Source organism: Myotis brandtii, unplaced genomic scaffold, assembly GCF_000412655.1.
Source record: "Myotis brandtii unplaced genomic scaffold, ASM41265v1 scaffold176, whole genome shotgun sequence".
NCBI lineage: Eukaryota > Metazoa > Chordata > Mammalia > Chiroptera > Vespertilionidae > Myotis > Myotis brandtii.
This window is the reverse complement of record NW_005356519.1, coordinates 3,111,731-3,127,729: the sequence shown is the minus strand read 5'-3', so window position 1 is coordinate 3,127,729 and position 15,999 is coordinate 3,111,731. Positions and strand designations below refer to the sequence as shown.

The window sequence follows — 15,999 nt, the reverse complement described above, 5'->3', positions numbered from 1 at the left end:
CTACAGTACTTCCATGGCAACTGTAACTAAGGATATCATCAGGATGCTGAAAATGGAAAAGAAGAAAAAGAGACATAAACTGGAGACAAATAAGATTATTTCCCCTAGAGTGAAGTTTGCTGTTCACTCCCAGAAAACATAAATATTTAACCACCTGAGGCAGGCTGTAACTGGCTATCTCAGCTAGCCAAGCCCATCCTCCTAATCTATATTCTTTCCAGAAAAGAAATCAACCAAAGAGCCAAAAACACAAGAAACTCAGAAATGCACATACCAAGCAAGGTGGCAGCATACCCCAGTCTAATGGATTGGTTGTGAGTCAGGAAGAGAGCCCAGGCATTTATTAACTACCAAACCTATTATGGGCAGGCAGGTATTGTCAGGGCACAAAAAGAGATTCTGCCCTAGGAGTGTTCAGTGTTGTAAGGGGAAATAACAGATAAATTGCTAAAAATGAAGCTAGAATGTGATAGATGTTAAAAGAGAAATAAGGTTGTTGCTATTAGATTTTAGATTATTGGAGGGTACTAGGAGTTGAGTTATGTCCCTCAAAAAGGTATTTTGAAGACCTAACCCCTAATACCTCGGAATGTGTCCTTATTTGGAAATAGGGTCTTTACAAACATAATTACGTTAAAATGAGGTCCTTGATGTGGGCCCTAATCCACTCTGACTGGTGTCCTTATAAGAGAGGAGAACATCCTGTGAAGATGAAGACAAACAGGGAGAAGACATCCATGAAACAACAAAGACAGTTTGGGTGATGCAGCTACCAACCAAGAAACAACACGTTTGCAGAGAACCACAGAAGCCAGGAGGAGGCAAAGAAGCAATGTCCCCTAGAGCAGATAGCGATAAGATGGCCCCGCCAACACACTAATTTCAGACCTGCAGCCTTCAGAGCTGTGGCAGAGTATGGTTCTGTTGTTTTGAGCAACCCAGTGTTTGGTACTTTGTACTGCAGCCCTAGGAATCTCACACAGAGGGAGAGCCACTTCATACTGAAGAGATTACAGCCAGGATTCTTGTAAGAACTGACATCTAAACTGAAACTGGAAGGACTTGTAGCATCTGAAAGTTAGGAAATGGGCGTTCTTATTTATATGATAATTACCATTCACTGAGAATATACCATATTCCAACTATTGTTCCAGGAATGATTCATAGACCAAGGACATCTAGACCTCTCCTCCCTACTTGACTCTCCCTGTTCCATCCCACAGTGGTTGATGTATATAGGAGCTTCAGTGTGGAAAATGGAAGAAGCAGGAGGGTATGGGGTTTGGGGGAGAGCTGTGGCAAGGCATCTGTTCCCATTCCAAGCCCTGGCCGAGATATCCCTTTAGCGGAGAGGGTGGAAGCAAGTTCCAGAACCTCTGTGAATTGTTTTGTTTTTATGTGACACCAGGTGAGGAACTAGTTAGAGCGACTCTGAGAGGCTCTGCATATTTGGGACTGACAGCTTAGAGCCAGAGCAGGCCATTCTCCCCTCCTCGCCACAGAAACAAGCCACATGGAGGCTTCCCAAGAACCAGGCTCTCTGGGAGCATTAAGAGTCAATGCCCTTGGCATGGGCTATGTTATCCTGATGGACAGTGACCCTGGATAAACTTCAGCCTTGGCGAAACCTCAGCAAGTGGCCTTGCAAGCAGATGCTAGACATGTGGGAGCTAGGGCAGAAAAAAAATAACAGGACAGAAGCCCACAGCAACTGCAAAAGAAACAAGTTGGCAAGGGAACTTCTTTGAGGATGTCTAGAAACAACTAGAAATACTTTGAAGGGAATTAATCTCCTGAAGTCAAGTATGATGAAAATTCATGCCATAAAAATTGAAATATAAAAATAAAGGGAGCCCTAGCCGGTTTCAGTCAATGGATAGAGCATTAGCCTGATGACTGACGGGCATCAGGTTCAATTCCAGTCAAGGGCACGTACCTCCATTGCAGGCTCTATCCCTTCCCAGGTAGGGGTGCATGTGTGAGGTAACCGATTGGTGTGTCTCTCTCACATCGATGTTTCTCTCTCTTTGTCTCTCCCCCGCCCTTCTACTCTCTAAAAATCAATGGGGGAAAAATATCCTCAGTGAGGATTAACAACAACAAAAAACACCCAAAAAAGAATGTGAGATCTTGTTCTGTGATGAGGCCTAGAACATACAGGTTAGACACAGATTTTTCCCATTTAATCCAACTAAAAACCACCATTATCCCCACTTCAGAGGCAAGAAAAGGAGAAGCCAGGGAATTTCTCCCCCTGTCTTTGTGCTTCAGGCCTTATCTGTGGCAGTGACTGTCTCTTCTGTAAACCTACTCTTACTGCAAGGCCTGCTATCACCCCAGCTTCTGCCTGGTGAGCCTGGATCTTTTTGATTTTTAAGCTTTAGGCAGTGATAGCACCTTCCTGCTCTTAATCTCAAGGATTTCACATGGTCCACTTTAGGCTTCTTAGCTCTGTCATCTCCTATGTAACCAATTCCTTGAACGAAATTCTCTCTGTTTAAAATATCAAGAATATGTTCTGGACCCTGGCTGATATAGTAAACATATCAGAGAGCCACAACCTTCCCAGGAAAGTAGGAGGACAATGAATGTAAACATGACTTGCATACCATAAGTACTGAATAAATGTTTGTTGGATCTATCACTCTTCTGAGCTTGCTGCTTCCTGACATGGGGGCCTCCAGCTCCCCAGCCACCAGTGTTCTGACATGCTTTCTGGCCCAGCTTGTCCTTCTCAACCTGCAGATCACAAAGAGAGTGTAGGCAATATTTGATTGCAACACTAGATTTTCCTACTGACTTGTTCTTCTGTTGTAGCTGTTTTCTTAATTCCCGTCCCTGAATAGGGCAAGTATCTACTTTCTGTGTTCCTGCTTGTTTACTGTAGAAGCACTGCTTGGCCCAAAGTTTCTTCTCCTGGGCTGTTCATCTGCTCTACTCATTATTTCCACAGTACCCATTTCCAACAATCCTGCCCCCAGATCTTTCCGGAGTCCCTTGAATCTGCTAAGGTTCATATCAGTTTAAAATTAATGCAAAGGAAATCCACTAAGAATCAGAGCCCCAAAATAAATTTGTGACAACATGCTATAATTTCACACATGGAATCATAAAAATCTGAAATGGGTTTATAAAAATGAAATAAAGTGCTGATATATACAACCTGACACAGAAAAATCAATAAGTTATTAAAGTGATTATCCACAAAATAATTCACTGCATTTTTCACTTTAGAATAGCAAACTCCTACCAACACTTAGAATGTAATTCAATTTATGAAGTTTCCATTTGCCCACAACTCTTCAGGACTACCTACCTTTACAAACTGAGTTTCATCTCAAATATATTTTGAGGTCTAATATCAATGATTTAAATACATATTAGGGCATTTCAGACAGAGATTCAGTGTTCTCTCTAATTCATGCTTTTTTTTTTTTAAGCTGGCATGCAGTTTAGCCTAGTTGTTAACTGCAAAGGTATGGTAATATTGTATTACTAGAGGCCCGGTGCATTGAAAATTCGTGCACTGGGGAGGGGGCGTCCCTCAACCTGGCCTGCCCCCTCTCACAGTCCAGGAGCCCTCAGGGGATGTCCTACTGATGGGAGCGGGCCTAAGCCACAGTTTGGCCTCCCTCTGCAGGAGGTGACAAGGCCGATCAGGGGAAGGTGCTGCGATCACCCCGCCACAGCTGCCTGCCCTCAGCCCTCGCAGCCACCATGGCTTTGTCTGGAAGGAATTCGGCTGTCTGGTCTAATTAGCATATTATGCTTTTATTATTATAGATTGGGTATGATTCTGTCCTATACTCTATCCATGCCCTTGGCCATTGTCTTTGGAATTCCTCCCAGGTGGAAGGTTAGATTTGCAGGTGATAATTATTGAGGAGTGCTCTTAGGAACAGCACTTTTAACAGAGTGAGGGAAGCAAGATTAGACAGAGAGAAAAATGGGACTGAGGCTTCAGCCAACCCAATGGGAAGCCCTGGAGTTGGGAGAGCCCTTCATAGATGTTTTGAATTGAGGCAAGGGGTCCAGTCTTTGTGCCCTCACATATGACCAGTCATTGCATGTGAGTTGCTCAAAGGGGCACCTTTGGGCAAAGGAGTATCCTTCAGCTGAGGGCAGTTCCTGGTAGACAGTGGGGATGGGGAACCTGAATTGAGGGTTGAAGTGGGAGGATGAGAGTCAGGGGTGGAGAAATCTGTGAGCCATCATCAACAAACATTCCTGGCAGCTGAGGGAATAAGTGGTTCTGAAAGGGGATGAGGAGGTGCAGCTCAGCATCCACTACAACCCATAGAGGTGGAATATTATCTCTTTGCTACTTGACATTGGGCTTGGCCTTGTGACTTGCATTGATCAATGGAATGGGGCAGAAGTGAGTATGCCAGTTCCAAGCATAGGCCTTAAGAAACCTTGTGTATTTCCAGTTTCCATCTTATTCATGTCCAGGCTAACCTGCTGATCTCAGGCAGAACGTGAGAGGCCCACAGAGCAGAGCTACCCCAGCCAGCCACCTAGCCTACATCAGCCAGCCTAGATTCTCAACCCTCATGATGACTCACAGACACTTCAGAAACAAATGTGCTCTTTGTATGATGTGATTAGTTATTCATTGATAGCAACTTGATATAACAGGCTCGATGCAATGGTCAAATATTTTCCAACATCCGGAACCTCTGGCTAGTGATGGTTAACTTTATGTGTCAACGGGACTGGCTTCAGGGTACCCAGATTAAACATCACTTCTGGGTGTGTCTGTGAGGGTGTTTCCTGATAAGATTAGTATTTGAATCAGCAGACACAGTAAATTGCCCTCCCCGGTGTGGGTGGGCCTGAATAGAACAAAAGCCAGAAGAAGAAGGAAGTCATCCCTTTTATTTCCTGCCTCACTACTTGACTTGGGGCATCTCATGACATCTTCTCCACCTTGGACTGGGACTTAGGATATCAGCTTCTCTGGTTCACAGGCCATTGGACTTGGACTGAATTACACCACTGACTTTCTTGGTTCTCCAGCTTGCAGATAGAGGATATAATCTTCTTATGGGACTTCTCTGCCTCCATAAATGTCTGATCCAATTCTTCATAATAAATATATATTTCCTATTAGTCCTGTTTTTTTGGAAAAGTTGACTAATACAATGACTTACTTGTGACCTTGAATAAGCCTCAAGTTCACCCTTGATATAGAAAGAATGAATGATGTGTACTCTATAATGGTGTGAGTTTAGTATCGAACATGGCAACTCACAGGCACTCATTTACTATGAGTTATGGTCAATATTCGTGTGTTTTCATTTCTAGTGGCAAAAATCATGAACTTAGAAGATATTTATTTCTAGTTGCAAAAATCACAAGCCTAGAAAATATTGGTAAGTAAAGGAGGGTAGCAAAGGAAGGGTAGCTCCCACTGCTCTCCAATTTCTTAGGCTGCTCCTGTCCTAGGTGGTGGTGATGGCAGAGTAGGGTCCAGCAATGTCAATGGTAAATGGAGGATCTGGCCTCTGATTCTCTGATTCCTGAACCACTGAGCCAAAGATAGAATCAGATGGAAGAGGCAAGTAAGAACAGGGGACAGGCGCCTCCAGTTCTACACTGGTCTTTTCCTTTGGCTTTCAGGCACCCGAGGCTGCTAAACTGTACATGATACGATGTTTTGAAGCACCAAAAATAGCCTGTGGGGCCCCCACTGTGCAGCTACTTCAAACACTGCTGAAGGAGGAAAATTTTTGCTCACTGAAATTCTTCTGCCAAGTTTTGGCAGTGTGGCAGGGTGCTTTGCTTTTTCTCTCTTCCTTTTAAAGCTGACAAGGAAAACAAACGGCAGAAATAATGTTAACCAAATAAAGAGACACTATGTTTTTTTTTAAACCTCATTTGCGTCAGAAAATTTATTCCCTAATGAGCCATAAGCAGATGAGACTACACATATCTCAAGTCTTACAAGAGAAAGTTTCAATTACAGACTTCATATTTTATGACCAGTGTGTCCAAATATTGGTCCCAAGGAGAGTTGAGACTGAAAATTTTCACTTCCCTACCTCTGAAATCTTCACCATGGTACACTGCTCCCAATTATTAGGTTATTTTATTTTAAATATGAATGAAACTGAGGGACATTCCCTTTCCCTTTCCAAATTCCTAAAACAGCTACTCTTTGTTTTTAATCGTGTTGCAAAAAAAGAAAAGAAAACAATACATTCCTGAAACATTACAAAAGACCAACAGAGAGAGGCAAGTGCAACATATTGGAGAGGATCCTGGGGAAGGGCTTCTCAAACTTTTATGCTAAGATACCTTAACAAAAAAGGAGAACCAAAAAAATTTGCCCCTGGGACATCAGGAAGTATAAATCAAAATGAAAATAGGTAACATTAGCGAGAGCTCACCATGTACCAGCCACTGTTCCAACATTTCACTTATACTTGTGATTTATGCTCATAACCCTATAAGGCAGATGATATTATGATTTCCATGTTATAAATGAGGAGACTGAGAAACTAAGACACAAAGAGGTTAAGCCACTTGCCCAAGGACACACAGTTAAAAATGGAGCTAGGATTCGAAGTCTTGCTCCAAAGTCAACCACAAGTGCTGTAAGTGGTCTACCACCAGCTCCAAACTTCATAAAACTTTACCTTAAAAATACAAATGAATATCTCATCCTATTCCATAATCTTTTCACATTTGTTTTAATATAAAAAAATACTTTTTTCAAGGACTTTAATCTACATTTTTAAATGCCCTTTTTTTTCTTAAGCTTATAGTTTATTAATCCTCTCATGAAAAATCTGCACAACCTTCACAGATAAAGTCACTGAAGAATCTTTACTCCTTCTTTTTGCCAGCACCAACATTGGCCTTTGCAGTCCCCCTGACTTTCTTCATTCTGTTCTTGCGTTCCTTTCTCTGTTTTCTTGAGGTCTTCTTTTTCTCATATAGGCCATGTCTTGCAACTCTGTGTTTGGGTTCATTTTTCTTTGCATAATCCAAGGAATCATAAATCATGCCAAAGCCAGTGGTCTTGCTACCACCAAAGTGGGTTCTGAATACAAACACAAAGATGACATCAGGTGTGGTCTTATACATTTTGGCTAGTTTTTCCCGAATTTCTGTCTTGGGTACTGTTGCCTTCCCAGGGTGAAAGACATCAATGACCATTTGCTTCCGCTGAAGTAGTCTGTTCGTCATGAACTTCCTGGTCCGGATAGTTACCGCGTCATTCATGATGAAGTTTGATCTTCAAGCAGCCAGGGAGGAAAAAGCTAAATGCCCTACTTCTTCAAGTAAAACTGATGCTAAGTATTTGAGGTGGTGTGCTCAATTTGATGAGTATTGGCCTAGGAGAGCTAAGATGCTCAATAAAAGTTAAAATATCTTTATTGTTTCAGTCAGAATTAATGTGTCCAATTAACCAAATATTTAAGAAAGAAGCTTAGTTTCTTCCCCAGTGTCAAAGCAACTGATTCTAAAGGATTGTGGATAAAAGGGAATTGAGCAAAATAGATGAAGTGAGTAATTTAGCAGGAGAGAGGAGACTAACACATTAGATAGATGAAGTTTACCAACTCAAAATAAGTATAAGACTTGACATAAGGCAGAGCATCTTATAATCAGGATATTTGTAGTTTGTACTGAAATTTAAGACCATGTGAGAGAGAATGAGAGAGGAAGAAAGAGAATATGTGTGTGTCTGTATAAGAGGGAGAGAGAACATTTGGAGAAGGAACAAAAAGTCTGTTTTTGTAACATAAGGTAAAGCAATTTACGGGGGGGGGGGGAAGTACAGGATTTAGACCCAATTCAACCATGAATGAGAATATTATATATAATCTCTATATATCTATATATATAAAAGGCTAAGCGACTGTCTGACCCACCAACCGTCCAACTAGTAGCTATGACACACAATGACCACTAGGGGGCAGACGTTCAACATAGGAGCTGCCAAACTGCAGTGACTTGGTAGCCACGGTTCTCGGGTGACGCACCCCGGAACCAGAGAGGAGGGAGCCCAATTCCCGGGTGCATCACCTAAGAACCACTCTCTCACAATCTGGGATCCCTCAGGGGATGTCAGACTGCCAGTTTGGCCCCATCCCCACAGGCCAGGCCGAAGGACCTCACCTGAGGGAGGGATCCCGCTCACTCTGCAGACCCCGGTGCCGCCCCAGGTGCAGCCAGCCAGGGAGGGACTGCAGGAGGTTGGCTCCTGGGTATGTCAGGCCCCTCTCGCCCAGTCCCACCCCACGGCCACCTTCTAATTAATTGCCTTTCAATTTTCACGAATAATAGTAAAATTTATGTGTTTTCATCAAATCTAAGATACCATCAATTATAAGATTCATTTAAATTTCAAAGATTTAAAATGTTTTTTTAATTTGATCTTAGAACTGATGAAATGCAATAATTTGTCTGAATCCCACTTGCAAAATGAAGATAATACATAATACAGCCCTGCAGAGTACTGATGAGGGATAAATGAGGTAACATGTGCCTAACATATGGTAGGTCCACAGGAAACATAAAAAGTATTATTATTTCCACCTCTTCTTGCCAAAAGCAAGTTAATATCCTTCTTCCCCAAAATAATATTTTAATTTTTACTGCAAAAGTTTAGATCACAAAAAGGAGCATTCACCTCGTCACAAATGAAAACAACATGCCAATGGATAAAGCAAGACAGTATTCACCCTCCCCAGATTTTTCTATGCTTTTAGAACAAATATATGTGTGTGAGAGTCTGCACATATATATAAAGTGATAAATCTCTTCAAAATACACTTTTAAATGTACTTATGTGAGCACTCTTACAGTTTTTTGCACTGTGTAATGAATAAAGAAACACATTAGAAGGGACACAATTTATTAATTCTTTTTTAAAGGTGTGAGGTACTGTCAGTGAAATGAATATAAATTCCAGCATTCCTATACTTAAGAGCATTAGAACTAGTAGTGTTTGATTCATATCTGTGTCGCCCATAATAAACTTGACACTTTTTCTGATCATCTTAACTAGATGTAGTCTTCCCCACCTTTACAAGTTCAAGGGTTTCTATATTATGCTTATAATTTTCATGGGACACTACTGCTTACTGTGGTTCCCAGACCAGCGGTATTAGCATCAACTAGGAACTTGTTAGAAATGCAAATTCTAGGCACCACTCCAGATCTACTGAATCAGAAACTGGAGGGAGGGCTCAGAAACTGCCGGAAGCCGGTCCATTCTTGCTGCTTGACACAGTCGCTGCAGGAAAGAAACATCTGCACAGCATATGTTTCAAGGGACCTGGCATATATAGCATATTGTTCTTAATATGTTTGCTCTCCTTAGCGCCATGTGTTTTAACCAAGGTCACCTCTCCGAGAAAGGTTGTTTCCCCAGGTGGGGATTTTCCCCTGAGGTTAGGGAGGGGATACAACCCCTTAACTAAGTGCCAGGCGGGTAGTTAATCACTTTAACTACAAACAATCACGCTTAAGCTACATAATCTTTACTCCCTGGAATGGAGATAAGAGACGCCCTAACCTTTGCAATAGAAATTGACAGGATTAAAATCGGCTGGTATAAATACAGATCTAACAAGACAATAAACTTCAGATCCTGATCAGATCCTAACCAGAACTTCGCTGGAGATCCCGACCAGAACTCTGGCTGGAGATCCTGGCTAGAGGTCCTGACTAGGCTGCTGATCAACTCAAGGCTGTCTCCGTGTCATTCCTTCTTCGCCAACTCCATCCACACCTTTGGGGACCCCTGGACCCGCTGGGGTTGGACCCCAGCAAGAAACCAGTGCTTTAATAAGCCTTCCCATTGATGCGATGCTTGCTGAAGCTTGAGAGCCACTTGTTCAGAAGTTGCCATGGAAAAAACTGAACAAGTCAGCACCCACCCATTTACCATCACAACCAATTTTTTGTTAGTCTACTTTTAGATTTAGATTTCATCAAAACCAAGACCTGGAGGAAGCGTTATGGAGAAAGGCTGGGGGATAGAAGAGAGTGTTTACAATGGAACAAGGGTTCCAGAGACAGCCCTGGATGTTGACTCTCTTCCATCCTATCCTAAGCCATTGTGTGGGCTCAGCCATCCTTGTAGAAACTGGTGATAGGTGTATACAGGGAGATATCTGGGTTAATAATTATGATATCACCATTTTAAAATTACCATAATTATACTATTAATAACTATATAATTAATACCTATTAATCCATTTTCAATTCTAAAAATCAGCAGGACAAGCTCCATGGTCTCCCAGTGCTGATGGGTGGAGCATCCGTTTGCACAACTCCAGTATCAGATGGAACAGGTAGGACCCTACGAACTAACAGTTTTTCAATTTATTCTCATATTAACCAAATCAGTCCAGTAGCATATTAAACCCACAGAACCTAAGAAGCACTTAGGCTCACAGAGGTAGTATAAACTTTCTGATTTATACACCAAGTTTTTAAAAAATATATTTTTATTGATTTCAGAGAGGAAGGGAGAAGGAGAGAAAGATAGAAACATCAATGATGAGAGAGAATCATTGGTTGGCTGCCTCCTGCATGCCCCTACTGGGGATAGAGCCCACCACCCGTGCATGTGCCCTTGACCGGAATTGAACCCGGGACCCTTCAGCCCGCAGGCCGACGCTCTATCCACCGAGCCAAACAGGCTAGGGCTATACACAAGTTTGTACTCATGGTCTCCTCCTTGCTGTGATGCAACCCCCTCCCAAACCACCACTAAGATCATTCTCCAAATGGAGCTAACTATACTATAGGTGACTTCAGCCCTAATTACACAGGTTATTTCACTCTTACTACTGTTTACTTCATTTGTATGTTGCTTTTCTTAGGAAAATGAGGAGGGGATCCTGAAACTCAGACAACTCATCCTCCTGGCTAAACTTCAGCTTTGCTCTTGGTTCTCAGCACTCTTGAGTCACAGGAATGTAAACACTGGGAAACCTCAACCTCTTTGTCTTGTCTCTTATTTCCAATGTCTCCATGAATTTACTGGCCTAACATATCTTATTTCTAATAACTCCTAAACCAAACACATTTCTTTCCTTCAATAAAATAGATCTCCTTTCTGATCAATGCAACCCAGAGTGGCCCAGGCAAGAAAATGAGATGAGGCATCCATAATGAAAAGGGTGAGGATTGAGACAGTAAAGAGCTGCAATGGGAATGCCAAGTTAGCCAATTTACTAATGTGTGTCAGTATAGAGTTTTGATTGAGGCAAGAGCTTGGAAAATTAGACAGACTTGGGTTCCAAAATTAGATAAGCTAGTTCTTAGCTGTGTGATCTTGGAAATAATAATAGCAGGTTCATAGGCTTGTGAAGATTTGTGTGTGTGTTCTTTGGCTTGTGTTGAAGATTAAATGATGACGCACATAAAAGTGCACAGCATAATTCCCAGTACATGGTGAACCTCAATAAATAGTAACTTGGAGTTTCCATTTCTTATGAATAAACTACACCATCCCTTACCAATTAAAAGACAATGCACAATACAGATTTAAGTGATAACTGAGTTTTTATTGCCTTCTGTAAATATAAAAATATTCCCGAGGAATAGGATTCAGGAAGGAATTAGTCACTACTATGTTGTAATGAATCCAAAGGGAGAAAACATGGTCTTCATCCTCAATGGATCGAGACATGGAATTTTTTTAAGACTTTATTTTTCAGAGGAATTAGGTCTCAGAAGAATTGAGGGTATGCATAGAGATTTCCCATATATTCCCTGCTACCACACATGCATAGCCTCCCCCATTTTCAACATCACTCACCAGAAGGGTACATTTTCTACCAAGGATGAGCCTATATTGATAGTTACCCAAAGTGTACAGTTTACTATACAATTCACTCTTGGTGTTGAACATTCTATGGATTTTGACTTAAGTATAATGGCATGCATCTATTATTAAAATATCACACAGAGTATTTTCACTGTCCCAAAAATTCTTTATGCTCTGCCTATTCATCTCTCCCCACTCTCACCCCGGCAACTATTGACTTTTATTTTCCCCATTGTTGTGCCTTTTCCAGAATTTCCTATAGGTGGAGTCATATAGTATGTAGCATTTTCAGATTGGCTTCTTTCACTTAGTAATGTATACATTTAAGGCTCGTCCATGTCTTTTCATGGTTTGAAGGGTCCCCGGTTCAGTTTTGGTCAAGAGCACATGCCCAGGTTGTGGGCTCAGTCCCCAGTAGGAGGTGTGCAGGAGGCAGCCGATCAATGATTCTCTCTCATCACTGATGTTTCTATCTCTCCCTCTCCCTTCCTCTCTTAGGAGCTGCAGGCGGCATTGGACTGTGGGTTTGGGCCCTATCCTTGCAGGCGACCAAGAGGGACACCACCCGTGCACAAATTCGTGCGCCGGGCCTCTAGTATATATACACACATATATATATAGTAAGTTAGGCTATATCACCTCTAAATATCCCTTAAAACTCATAGATTCCTTAATGAAATTAAGACTTAAAAAAACAACAACACTTGTCTATAGGTGATCTGCAAGATGATCAATGGAAAAGAGAAAATGGAAGCAGAGAGATCAGTTTTAAATCTCATACTTAGCATCTACATAATAGGTGCCTAAATGTGGGATTAGGGAAGAAACAGAAAATAAAATACGGCAGAGAGGAACATGACTAGAGAGATCAATAATAACTGATTGTATGAATCATGCCTTTTTATTCCCTGTGATAGTAAAGACTAGCCTGTGAGCATGACTTTATATGCAAACCAACCAATCCAGATCCCACATTGCAACTACCTCCTTTAAAGGGCTCTCACACGGACCCATTATCCACTTGCCCTAATTACCAAAGGGCCAGATACCAGACAACTAGAGGCAGCCCTTTGCCCCAGGCCGGCTGAAATTACTCAAACTAGCAAAACCTAAGCCTGTTCACTCTGCCTCATTCATTCCTCCCCTTGAAAACCACAATAAAGACTCTTGCCCATGTTCCCCCCTGACTCCTGCTGCCTCCTGACCAACCCTGTGTTTCCCTATATGACCCCATTTGACATGGTGTGCCCTCCTCACAACCTATCTTTTCCATAGCAGTGGTCTCCTGGTCTGCTGGCCTCACTGTGCCTGAATAATAACACCTACATTTGAAACCTAACCAGAACTTCGCTGGAGATCCCGACCAGAACTCTGGCTGGAGATCCTGGCTAGAGGTCCTGACTAGGCTGCTGATCAACTCAAGGCTGTCTCCGTGTCATTCCTTCTTCGCCAACTCCATCCACACCTTTGGGGACCCCTGGACCCGCTGGGGTTGGACCCCAGCAAGAAACCAGTGCTTTAATAAGCCTTCCCATTGATGCGATGCTTGCTGAAGCTTGAGAGCCACTTGTTCAGAAGTTGCCATGGAAAAAACTGAACAAGTCAGCACCCACCCATTTACCATCACAACCAATTTTTTGTTAGTCTACTTTTAGATTTAGATTTCATCAAAACCAAGACCTGGAGGAAGCGTTATGGAGAAAGGCTGGGGGATAGAAGAGAGTGTTTACAATGGAACAAGGGTTCCAGAGACAGCCCTGGATGTTGACTCTCTTCCATCCTATCCTAAGCCATTGTGTGGGCTCAGCCATCCTTGTAGAAACTGGTGATAGGTGTATACAGGGAGATATCTGGGTTAATAATTATGATATCACCATTTTAAAATTACCATAATTATACTATTAATAACTATATAATTAATACCTATTAATCCATTTTCAATTCTAAAAATCAGCAGGACAAGCTCCATGGTCTCCCAGTGCTGATGGGTGGAGCATCCGTTTGCACAACCAAACCACTAGATGGAACAGGTAGGACCCTACGAACTAACAGTTTTTCAATTTATTCTCATATTAACCAAATCAGTCCAGTAGCATATTAAACCCACAGAACCTAAGAAGCACTTAGGCTCACAGAGGTAGTATAAACTTCCACTGCCACAGTGGAACTTGCACTGAAACAAAAAATATAGACTTTAGCTACTGGTCTTCCTAATACCAGGAAGGCCAATAAATACTCCAGGCAGGACATAATAGTTTCAGGAGCATCAAAGCCATAAAAGAGGCACACTCCACCTTGTCAATAACCAATATTCCATTTAAAGCCTTCCCATTCATCTCAGTTCTCACACTCATTGTGCCAGCTCTAGTCTGCCCAACCTTTTGGCTCCGAGCCTTCAGCCAGCACATTACCTGAGCGTTCCTTATCTCTCATTAGTAACATATATCTCATCTTGGCAAACCTAACCCTACTCCGACCAAGCAGACTTGTGCTATTTTGACTCCCAATCATTAAGAGAGCCTAGCTTTTCCAACAAGTTAGCCAGCTGGAAAAGGGCTTCTTTCTTTCACAGCTGACCTATCTATAATAATAAAAGGGTAATATGGTAATTTGACCGGACAGCCGAACGACCTTCTGGACGTCCTTCTGGACATCCTTCCAGACAAAGCCTGGGCGGTGGGGGCCTGAGGCAGGGCCAGCAGCCGCAGTTGCAGGGGCCGAGACAGCCAGGGCTGCGAGTGGGACCCTCCGGCCTCAGTGAGCCCACAGCCCCACCCCCGCGCCAGCAGCCCCCACCTCTGCTGACTCTGCCTGGCCAGGCGCCACCCTACACCACTGGAAGGGAGTCGTTCCTGCGCGCCCGCGGGACCCTCCCCACACCCCTGTGGGGCCATGCACCCACTGAGTGGGAGCCAGCAGCCGTGGCGGAGGGCAGCCTGCTCTGCTCCTGCGGCAGCTCTCCCAACGTCCAGGTGGAGAGCCGAGGAGGACGAGGCGCTGACGATAATAATAGCTCCTGTTTATCAACCGCTCATACTGTGCCAGGCTCTGTGTTGAACCCTTCGCGTGCGTTCATCCTCGTGAAGTCGCCATGATTGTTATCCTTATTTTTCAGAGGCAGCATTAGAGATTCAGAAAGGTCAAGTGACTTACTTGCAGTCAGAAGGTGGTGAAGTCAAAAGGGAACCAAATAAAATTTTTATTATGGAAAATTTTTAAATATAGATGAAAGGAGAAAGAGCAGTGTAATGGACCCTACTCATATACCCATCACCCAGTTTCAACAATTATTAACTCCTGGCCAAGAGTTTATTATTATTTGACAAATATCTATGATATATAAATCATGTACCAAGTTCCAAACTAGGCCCTAGGGATCCAAAGATGTATCAGATTTGACTGTAACCCAACCTGGAGGATATAACATCTGGCATAAGAGTTACCCCGAAAAAGAAAGTTGTCCTTATTCATTCATTCTCTTTCAACAAATAATTATTATGTGTGAGGCACTGTCCTTGGTGCTAGGAACACATAAAGAAACAAGATTGTGTTTCTACCTTCTTGAAGCTTAAATAATGGGAAAGAGACATTAAACATGGGATTAGAAATGTGATGAGTATCTTTTTTTAAAATATATTTTTATTGTTGATAGTATTACAGATATCTCCCATTTCCCCCCTTAATTCCCTTCCCCTTGCCCCTACCCACCCTCAGGTCTTCACTACTCTATTGCCCATGTACATGGGCTATGCATATCCTATATAATAAAAGGGTAATATGCAAATGGACCGAACGGCAGAACAACCAGTCACTATGACATGCACTGACCACCAGGGGGCAGACGCTCAATGCAGGAGCTGCCCCCAGCCCGCAGGCCCTGATCGCCTGATCGGGGCCTGTCAGCCAACCTCTTGGTCCTTTCCTCCCAGACGGCAGGCTCCGATTGCCCGATGGCAAACGGGGAACCGGGGGTGGGTGGCAGTGGGGGGGCGGGGCCAGCTTCCGGCAGCTGAAGATGGCCCCAATCTCAGGCCAGGCCTAGGGACCGTACCCGTGCACAAATTTCGTGTGCCAGGCCTCTAGTTCTATCCTATCTAATAATAGAGAAACATGGTAATTAACCGTAATTTCGCTACCCTTCCCATTGGCTAATCAGCGAGATATGCAAATTAACTGCCAGCCAAGATGGCGGCTGGCAGACA

The 15,999-nt window shown here is 42.9% G+C and overlaps 2 protein-coding genes across 2 annotated transcripts in view; both read right to left on the bottom strand.

The window, feature by feature from the left end:
• The window catches only part of LOC106725609, an 83,296-nt gene that overhangs the window by 34,511 nt on the left and 32,786 nt on the right, over positions 1-15,999 (bottom strand). The window contains exon 4 of the mRNA XM_014537320.1: positions 2,610-2,739. Within this exon, the coding sequence (XP_014392806.1) occupies positions 2,610-2,739 (130 nt within the window). The remainder of the gene's footprint in view (positions 1-2,609; positions 2,740-15,999) is intronic.
• Positions 6,765-7,260, bottom strand: LOC102258887 (40S ribosomal protein S24). Its single transcript, XM_005863315.2, has one exon. It carries the CDS (start codon positions 7,228-7,230, stop codon positions 6,832-6,834), a length of 399 nt encoding a protein of 132 aa, XP_005863377.1. The 5' UTR covers positions 7,231-7,260; the 3' UTR covers positions 6,765-6,831.

Excerpts from the sequence above, each read along its gene's own strand:
- LOC102258887 (XM_005863315.2), bottom strand. The coding sequence starts at position 7,230 with ATGAATGACGCGGTAACTATCCGGACCAGGAAGTTCATGACGAACAGA.